At 56.0% G+C, this 9,833-nt stretch overlaps 1 protein-coding gene and 1 long non-coding RNA gene across 3 annotated transcripts in view; one reads left to right on the top strand and one right to left on the bottom strand.

Annotated features, from left to right (window-relative positions):
* The first annotated feature begins 332 nt into the window (after nt 1-332).
* LOC150045816 (uncharacterized) lies at nt 333-4,517 on the top strand. The gene is made up of 3 exons (XR_016532685.1): nt 333-544; nt 3,858-4,084; nt 4,447-4,517. It is a non-coding gene; the product is annotated as an uncharacterized LOC150045816 (long non-coding RNA).
* The window catches only part of Slc35f3 (solute carrier family 35 member F3), an 87,743-nt gene continuing 81,922 nt past the window's right edge, over nt 4,013-9,833 (bottom strand). For both annotated transcript variants that reach the window (XM_090318744.1, XM_090318745.1), the window contains 4 exons: nt 7,137-7,262; nt 6,385-6,577; nt 5,797-5,886; nt 4,013-4,535 (listed from right to left, as the gene is read on the bottom strand). In XM_090318744.1, the coding sequence (XP_090174870.1) occupies nt 4,300-4,535; nt 5,797-5,886; nt 6,385-6,577; nt 7,137-7,262 (645 nt within the window). In that variant the 3' untranslated portion in view covers nt 4,013-4,299. The remainder of the gene's footprint in view (nt 4,536-5,796; nt 5,887-6,384; nt 6,578-7,136; nt 7,263-9,833) is intronic.

Raw genomic sequence — 9,833 nt, 5'->3', positions numbered from 1 at the left:
ACCTGGGCAGGGTCTCCAAACGCCCTTCCACCCCGCCCCGGGTCTAGAGCGACGTCTGGCTAAGACTGGCTGGTTAGGAGGAGAACAAGCCTCTCTACCCTCCATCCTATTCTTGCCACGTGGCTAGTTATTTAGAACTCTCCAGGGAGATACATTAATGATGGCACACTCTCAATGCATGTCTCCTTCCAGATTCCAGATTCTGAGCCTCAAGCAGGACTCCTTGGGGTCGTGGGTGGCGCTCAGAAGAACCCATCTTCCCCAGGGCAGGCAGACGCAGACCCAAGGCGGGCCTGAGGACTCTAGAGCACTCGGGGGCCTGGCCCAGGCTGCGCCACAGGGCGACCCTTGTGGAATGACAGTTGCCCTAGGACTTGTTCAGCCCAACACTGGACATAACTGACAGCCTCTAAAGCTGCGTGTCCCGGGAACTCTTCCTGCTGAAGAAATCACTTCCGTTCTTCACCCTCGAGTTAGCCAGGAGAATGAAACGACAGGTGTGGGAGGCCTTGATGGCAGCTGACATTCAAAGGTCCACTTCAAGGTCAGTGAAGGGCATGCTGACCCAACAGCTTGGCTGCTGTCGCTCAGCAGGGCTTCCTGGCGAGCATCTATTATTAATCTTAATGTGAGTGAAATTCTCCACACGGTGGACAGCTCTGACTTCCCATAAAATGTAAACGAATTTCTATTTTTAGTTTTGACTTTTCCGCTTGCTGAAAATTCAGAATTCACACCGGTGGTCCCTCTCGGGGAGCTGGAATGCCCTGCGCATTGACTCTTTGCTTTGCACTGTTGCTTGCTGGATTGATCTGGTCGCTCTCTTTTGAAAGACGCCTGCCCTCGATTCCATTAGCTACCTCGGTGCGCGGCGGCGGTGGCGGCGCCCGTGGCCTGTCCCAGGTGGGGCTCTGGGGCCAGCTTCCCCCCTCCAGGGCTCCGGTGGGGTGTGATCAGAGCCCCCACCCCACAGCCCCGCTGCCCTTCCTCCTGGAGCCCCAGCAGCAGAGCTCTGGGGATACAGGCACCACAGCACAGAACAGCACAGCACAGCACAACAGAAACCATCAAGCCAGGGAAGCCAAGGACACTAGCTGGGCAACAGCTGCCTTCTCTCTGATTTAAAGAAAAGTGCTGGCAGCTCCCACCTGTAATCCTAGCTACGAAGAAGTGTGAGACCCGAGGGCCACAGTTCAAAGCCAGCCTGAGGAAGTAGAGTCCCTCTCCAGTTAACCACCAAAACGCTGGAAGTAGAGCTGTGGCTGAAATGGTACAGCAACAGCCTTGAGCAAAACAGTTTGATGGTGCTCAGGCCCTGAGTTCAATGCCCGTCACTAACACACACACACACACACACACACACACACACACACACACACGTAGGGAACGCAGGCAGGAAAGTCAGTGAGACTCTCATCTACAATAAACTAGGCAGAAAAAGCCAGGGTTGGCTTCAAGCCAGAATCCCCAGATCTCAGCCTCCCGAGTAGCTAAGAAGACGGGAGTGAGCTACCAGTGCCCTGAAAAATTTATTTTTAAAAACTACCTGTAAGTAGTTACTTTTCTCCGCCGTCTTTCTATTCATCCGTCCTCCACTCAGCTTTCATCTAGCCTTCCATCCATCCGTCTCTCTAGCATCTATCCATGCATCCATCGTGCTCTTGATCTGCTCGCATCCGTGGCTCTTCCCAGCAGCGCTGTGACGACCATGGACGGGAGGCTTGCCTGGGGTTCTTCAGCTTGCTCCCAGTCCTGTGCCTGCGGGGAGGCCGCCTCTTGCCTCCAGGGTAGGATTTCCAACCTTTCCATTTCACACACAGGGAACATTTGCTGGGCTGGCTTGAATGGGGGGAGGGGCCAACAGAGGTGACAGATGGGGCCCTGCGGCCACCCTCCTTGTCACCTCTGGGAACACCTGGGCTCCCCAGACCCAGAGCCTGTGCAGCAAGGGGCGCCTGGGCCGAACTCCCCAGGAGCAGGCGGGGCGCTGCGGGGCTGCAGGCCCTTCCTTCTCGGCTCACTTCCCTTTCCGGGAGCCAGATCTCTGAAGCCCCTGGCCACCCTGCCTGGCACAGTGTCCCACGGACTGGGGCGGGTTTGTCACACGTTCTCTGTAAAGCCGAGTCAGGTTTGGGTGCCAAGGCAGCTGGCAGGGTGACCTGGAGGGCTGTGGGGTTCAGGGCCTGGCACTGCCACTTTGAGCTGAGCTGAGCCTGCGAGGGAGGAAGAGAGTCCACCCTGCCCCTGCCCTGGCTGTGCCCCTCTGCCCTGGCGGGGGCAGGGAGAGGAGCTTCGGCTCACATGGCGGGAAGCCACATCACAGCCACCCAGACCGCACCCTTCTTTTTCAATATTTTATTAATCGATTTGGCCAAACAGGTAATGGAAACTGAGAATAATAAAAGTTCAGGTCCTGAATGCCCCTTCTCTCCCTCCCCCCCCACAAAAGACTCCATGGCAACTGAGTGCACCATTGGCTTATGACAACATTGCAAAATAATGTTTCTGTTTCATATGTAACAATGTAAACTTCAAAAATAGTAAACTCTAACCCCATCCCTCTTTACAGATCTATCACAGATAGAATTTTCTGGCAGACCTAAATTGTGTAAGTAAACAGCCATGTGCATAAAAGTTTCATAAAAAGGTTTATGGATTCAGTAAATAATTTTTCAGACTTGGTCTTGAAGTAAAAGCCACCAGCTGTCCCCTCCTCACCCCTCAGTCTACCGGTACCCACCTAGCATGGCATACCACAGTCACATTCCAGAGACGCAGGTCACTGGCTATGTGGATTCTGAATGCACACACAGGTAGTCTTTGTTCCTAGAGATTTCTACATCTAAATTATAAGACAGCGTCAGTGACTTATGATGTCACCTCGCTTCACATAGGTAAAGACAAAAATTCTGTAGAAGGCACTGTAAATTCTCCTGCATGAACTTGTGAAGACACAAGAGAGAAGGCCGGCCAGGGATGGACTTTCCTTGGCTTTCTGTGATCTGGCACAGGCCTGTCTTCTGATGGTTTTCAGGTCTGAAGTTATTTCCTGCTTCATTGTTTCCCATCCCACCCATGCAGCTGTCCACCATCTGTCCATCCATCCATCCATCCATCCACCCATTCATCCATCCATCCATCCATCCATCCATCCATCCATCCAACCATCCATCCAACCATCCATCCATCTACCCATTCATCCATCCATCCATCCATCCATCCATCCATCCATCCATTCACCCATTCATCCACCCATCCATCCATCCATCCAACCATCCATCCAACCATCCATCCATCTACCCATTCATCCATCCATCCATCCATCCATCCATTCACCCATTCATCCACCCATTCATCCACTCATCCATCCATCCATCCATCCATCAATCCATCCATCCACCCACCCACCCAACCATCCATCCATCCACCCATTCACCCACCCATTAGTCCACCCATCCACTCATCCATCCATCCATCCATCCATCCATCCATCCATTCATCCATCCACCCATCCATCCGTTGAATCATCCATCCATCCACCCCCCCATTCATCCACCCATCCACCCATTCATCCACCCATCCACTCATCCATTCACTCATCCATCCACCCACTCACCCACCCACCCACCCACACATCCATCCATCCATCTATCCACATATCCATCCATTCATTCGTTCATTCATCCACACACCCACCCACCCACTCATCCATGCATTGACCCATTCACCCATTCAGACTGACAGTTATCTTTTGGTTCACTGAAATTCCTTAAAATTAAAGAGTACAGCTCTGGTATAAAACAAAAGATGACCTACTACAGCTGAAAAATAATCACAGTGTACGATGTCATTTTCAGTTGCTAAGATCCAGGGCATGGGCCCGGCTCGCCAAGCTCGCCAGTCACCCAAAACGACGGACTCCAGGCTCATCGGAACTGACTTTACATTCATCCAAGAAGCGCTGAGAAGTTCTTCCGCATTCAGTCGTAACCCTTTAGTGGAAGTCTGATGTGGAAAAGTGCAAGCAAATTGGACATGCCAATAAATACCATAGAATGTACCGCAGGTTACCAAAACTGTACAGGTATGTACACCTCACCCCACGGGCAGGCCTCTGTCAGGGGCAGGCCTCCACATCCTCACCACGGGCAGGCCTCTGTCAGGGGCAGGCCTCCACATCCTCACCACGGGCAGGCCTCTGTCAGGGGCAGGCCTCCACGTCCTCACCACGGGCAGGCCTCTGTCAGGGGCAGGCCTCCACATCCTACCACGGGCTCCCCAGGGCCCCGAGGCGGGGCCTCAGCGCGGGAAGGATGGCCGGGCCCTTCTGCTCCTGCTCTGGGGACCAGAGCTCGGGTCCCCAGCGCCCTCCGCCGCCTCCTCCTTCTTCCTGACTCTGAGGCGGGCGAGCAGCTTGACGAGCCACACATCCCACTCCTCCGGCAGAAGCAGCAGCAGGAAGCCCAGGCCGATGATGAGGATGGCGATGACCCGGACGCCGTTGAAGACGATCTCGCTGCTGTAGTGATCCACCACTGCGGGGGGGGGGGGGGGGGGGGGAGGGGGCGGAACTCAGATCTCAAGGCCTGGACGCAGACCTGGAAGCCCAGCTCCCCGCTTGGCTGAGGCCTGAGGTCCTCCAGGACCCCAGGATCCTCTGCCAGGATTTGGTGCCGGGAAGGTTAGGGCTACGTCTAGCAAATCACCTTGACCTTTGTTTTGCATATCGCCTCCAAAATCCAGAACCTGAGTTTACATGCTCATCTGTGTGTGTGTGTCTGAGAGAAAAATGGATCAGGAATGCTGGGACATTTACGTCCTCAGATGGGAATATGGCAAAGCTCAATTCTAGCTGCCGCCACTGAAACAGAAGGAAAATGATACTGGTTTTTTAATGATTTGGGGGGCAGGGGCACTGGGCACAGCGGCTCACGTCTGTCACCCTGGCTACTCAGGAGGGTGAGGATCAAGGTTCAAAGCCAGCCCGGACACTGAAGGACCTGAGACTCTTATCTCCAGTTAACCACTGAAAAGCTAGAAGTGGAGCAATGGCTCAAATAGTAGGGCACCAACCTTGAGCAAAGCAAATAAGAGCTGAGAGGTAGTGTCTAGGCCCTGAGTTCAAGGCCTAGGATTGGCACGCGTGTGTGTGCACGCACACACACACACACACACACACACACACACATCTTTTGGTCCTTCTCACATTGTCTATAAGGACCTATTTTACTTCAGTGGTTGAAAATCAGTTTTGCAATATATAAACAGATACCTATTGGTTTTGAAGAGCAAATTTGACAGGGAGGTGGGCTCGAGGCTAGGAGGGTCTGGGAAGAAGATCCAGAGCGGAAGCCAGGGCCAGCCAGGCAGGAGGAAAAAGTGAGGGGCAGGGGGGCAAAGTTTGGAAGAGCTGTCCACTGTGTGTGTGTGGTGTGTGTGTGTGCGCGCGCACGTGCACGCTCATGCACGCGTGTGTGCAACTGGGCCCCAGAGCAGAACAAAGGTGCCTGGCTACCTCCCGGGGCCAGAGCGGCAGGGATACCCACACCTGCTCGGCTCAACACGCCCAGCCAGTGTCTCCCCAGGAGTTACTTGCAAATAATGAAGCACAAAGAGACCTTCTCTCAGCGGGTTACCATGCTTCATGAACCGTGAGCAACAGGAAGGGTGTGAGTGTGAACATGAAAGTGTGTGTGAGCGCTTGCATGGGAGAGTATGTGTGTATGTGCCTGTAAGGCTGTCTAGGCGTGTGTGTGTGTGTGCACTGGCAACTAGCAGCATGCAGACACAGCTTACCCGCGTTCACAGGCACGCTGAGGATGATACCGAGAGACATCAGTGTTGGATACGTCACAGCGATCCCGAAATTTAGTACAATATTGAATGCTGAAACGAAGGATGCAGAACACAGGAGTTGCACAGGCCGAGCTTCGCAAGGGGCCCAGTGCCTGGCCAGGCAGCTCCCTGGGGGATAGGATGAGGGGCAAACATTCTGACTGGCCCCCCTGCCCCCCCTTCCCCCTCCTCATGAGGACGAGCTGGGGCGGGGACGGGGCCGGGGCCGTGCTTTTCTCAGGTTGTGCTGTCCTCAGCATGCTTCATGTACCGGGAGCAATAGAAAAGGGGGGAGCGCCTATTCCTTCGTGAGGCCCAGCTAGTGGCTTTTCTACCCAGTGGTGGCCTTTGTGGAGCGGTGATGACAAGGTGACAGGAGGAGGCAATGTCCTCTCTGGGCCTGAGCTTGCCTGCTTGCCGCCCAGCTGTGCCTTGACAGGTCAAATGCAGTGGCTGGGGCCCTTGAGTACTGAGGGACCCTTTCCTTTGGGCTCCAAACAAGCTCCGTCCTCCCCCATTCTGCCCGGGCTCGGGCGGGGCCCCACTTACTCAACAAGAGAATGGAAAATCCGCAAAGGTTTCCCCAGGGAATGTGGGCAAAGGAGCTCCAGTGCTCCACCTTGGTGACGTACAGGACCACGGGGATGCAGGTGACAAAGACGACGTTGAACACAGCCAGGATGGACAGAAACAGGGCGGCTTCCCCAAACTTGGCGCTGCCCAGCAGCAGCTTGAACAGAACCTGCGGAGGGCGGCGGGCGTGAGGCGAGGCCCGCGGGGCCCGGCCCAGCCCGCATCCAGTGTGATTCGGTGTGATGGCAGTGTGATTCTCTCGTGCCCTCCACCACACGCCCGTCCCCGACGTGCCAAGCGCAGGAGATGAGGGGGGAGAGGGACACGAAGTGATGTCACTTTCCCCACACCATCCCATGTGGGCTGACAGAGCTGGGGAAAGGCCTTTTCCTGTGCATTCCCACAGAACGCTGCCAGGTAACACCGGTCCTCTGTCTGCTAAAGCTCAGAGCTGGCCTCATCGCCCCGAATCTTCCTGGAGACTGGAAGGTTCCTGTTCTGGGAGGAGCGGGGCGGGGGGGCGAGGAAAGCCCGGGGCAGACACAGGCACAGCCCTGTGGAACGAACGCTGCTGCCTCTGGGCCTGTGTTTTGTCTGTGTGTTCGGCAGTCCTGGGGTTTGAACTCACGGTCCTCTTCTTGTTTGCGTTTACCGGGCCCCACTCGTCCTTGGCATTGCTCCTCTCCCCACATCCCAGGCCCCGGGCCAGCCCCTCCCCACGCACGCACCTTGTACAGGGCCGACATGGACGCCGAGCCCACCACCAGGGCGATGCCGATGACCGAGTGGCTGTGGAAGCCATCGGCGTAGGTCATCATGACGATGCCAGCTATGGCAAGAATGGCAGCCACGATCTGCAGGGAGGACAAGAGGACGTGAGGAGGAGGAGAGGATGTGAGGAGGAGGAGAGGACGTGAGGAGGAGAAGAAGGAGAAGAAGAGGAGAAGAGGACGTGAGGAGGAGAAGAGGACGTGAGGAGGAGGAGAGGACGTGAGGAGGAGAAGAAGAGGACGTGAGGAGGAGAAGAAGAGGACGTGAGGAGGAGAAGAGGACGTGAGGAGGAGGAGAAGAGGACGTGAGGAGGAGGAGAGGACGTGAGGAGGAGAAGAGGACGTGAGGAGGAGGAGAGGACGTGAGGAGGAGAAGAAGAGGACGTGAGGAGGAGAAGAAGAGGACGTGAGGAGGAGAAGAGGACGTGAGGAGGAGGAGAAGAGGACGTGAGGAGGAGGAGAGGACGTGAGGAGGAGAAGAGGACGTGAGGAGGAGGAGAGGACGTGAGGAGGAGAAGAAGAGGACGTGAGGAGGAGGAGAAGAGGACGTGAGGAGGAGGAGAGGACGTGAGGAGGAGAAGAAGAGGACGTGAGGAGGAGAAGAAGAGGACGTGAGGAGGAGAAGAGGACGTGAGGAGGAGGAGAAGAGGACGTGAGGAGGAGGAGAGGACGTGAGGAGGAGGAGAGGACGTGAGGAGGAGAAGAGGACGTGAGGAGGAGGAGAAGAGGACGTGAGGAGGAGAAGAGGACGTGAGGAGGAGAAGAGGACGTGAGGAGGAGAAGAGGACGTGAGGAGGAGGAGAAGACGTGAGGAGGAGAAGAGGACGTGAGGAGGAGAAGAAGAGGACGTGAGGAGGAGGAGAGGACGTGAGGAGGAGAAGAGGACGTGAGGAGGAGAAGAGGACGTGAGGAGGAGGAGAAGAGGACGTGAGGAGGAGAAGAGGACGTGAGGAGGAGAAGAGGACGTGAGGAGGAGGAGAAGACGTGAGGAGGAGGAGAAGACGTGAGGAGGAGAAGAAGAGGACGTGAGGAGGAGGAGAAGGACGTGAGGAGGAGGAGAAGAGGACGTGAGGAGGAGGAGAAGACGTGAGGAGGAGGAGAAGAGGACGTGAGGAGGAGGAGAAGAGGACGTGAGGAGGAGAAGAAGAGGACGTGAGGAGGAGGAGAGGACGTGAGGAGGAGGAGAGGACGTGAGGAGGAGAAGAGGACGTGAGGAGGAGAAGAAGAGGACGTGAGGAGGAGGAGAGGACGTGAGGAGGAGAAGAAGAGGACGTGAGGAGGAGAAGAAGAGGACATGAGGAGGAGGAGAGGACGTGAGGAGGAGAAGAAGAGGACGTGAGGAGGAGGAGAAGACGTGAGGAGGAGAAGAGGACGTGAGGAGGAGAAGAGGACGTGAGGAGGAGGAGAGGACGTGAGGAGGAGGAGAAGAGGACATGAGGAGGAGGAGAGGACGTGAGGAGGAGAAGAAGAGGACATGAGGAGGAGGAGAGGACGTGAGGAGGAGAAGAAGAGGACGTGAGGAGGAGAAGAGGACGTGAGGAGGAGGAGAAGAGGACGTGAGGAGGAGAGAGAGGACGTGAGGAGGAGGAGAAGAGGACGTGAGGAGGAGAAGAGGACGTGAGGAGGAGAAGAGGACGTGAGGAGGAGAAGAGGACGTGAGGAGGAGAAGAAGAGGACGTGAGGAGGAGGAGAGGACGTGAGGAGGAGAAGAGGACGTGAGGAGGAGGAGAAGACGTGAGGAGGAGGAGAAGACGTGAGGAGGAGAAGAAGAGGACGTGAGGAGGAGGAGAAGACGTGAGGAGGAGAAGAAGAGGACGTGAGGAGGAGGAGAAGACGTGAGGAGGAGGAGAAGAGGACGTGAGGAGGAGGAGAAGAGGACGTGAGGAGGAGAAGAAGAGGACGTGAGGAGGAGGAGAGGACGTGAGGAGGAGGAGAGGACGTGAGGAGGAGAAGAGGACGTGAGGAGGAGAAGAAGAGGACGTGAGGAGGAGGAGAGGACGTGAGGAGGAGAAGAAGAGGACGTGAGGAGGAGAAGAAGAGGACATGAGGAGGAGGAGAGGACGTGAGGAGGAGAAGAAGAGGACGTGAGGAGGAGGAGAAGACGTGAGGAGGAGAAGAGGACGTGAGGAGGAGAAGAGGACGTGAGGAGGAGGAGAGGACGTGAGGAGGAGGAGAAGAGGACATGAGGAGGAGGAGAGGACGTGAGGAGGAGAAGAAGAGGACATGAGGAGGAGGAGAGGACGTGAGGAGGAGAAGAAGAGGACGTGAGGAGGAGAAGAGGACGTGAGGAGGAGGAGAAGAGGACGTGAGGAGGAGAAGAGGACGTGAGGAGGAGGAGAAGAGGACGTGAGGAGGAGAAGAGGACGTGAGGAGGAGAAGAGGACGTGAGGAGGAGGAGAGGACGTGAGGAGGAGAAGAGGACGTGAGGAGGAGAAGAGGACGTGAGGAGGAGAAGAGGACGTGAGGAGGAGAAGAGGACGTGAGGAGGAGAAGAGGACGTGAGGAGGAGGAGAAGACGTGAGGAGGAGGAGAAGACGTGAGGAGGAGAAGAAGAGGACGTGAGGAGGGGGACAAGAGGACGTGAGGAGGAGGAGAAGAGGACGTGAGGAGGAGAAGAAGAGGACGTGAGGAGGAGGAGAGGACGTGAGGAGGAGA

Source organism: Megascapheus bottae, chromosome 26 (genome assembly GCF_031878675.1).
Source record: "Megascapheus bottae isolate mThoBot1 chromosome 26, mThoBot2.hap1, whole genome shotgun sequence".
NCBI classification, from domain to species: Eukaryota; Metazoa; Chordata; class Mammalia; order Rodentia; family Geomyidae; genus Megascapheus; species Megascapheus bottae.
The sequence above is the reverse complement of the archived record's forward strand: the minus strand, read 5'-3'. Positions and strand labels throughout refer to the sequence as shown.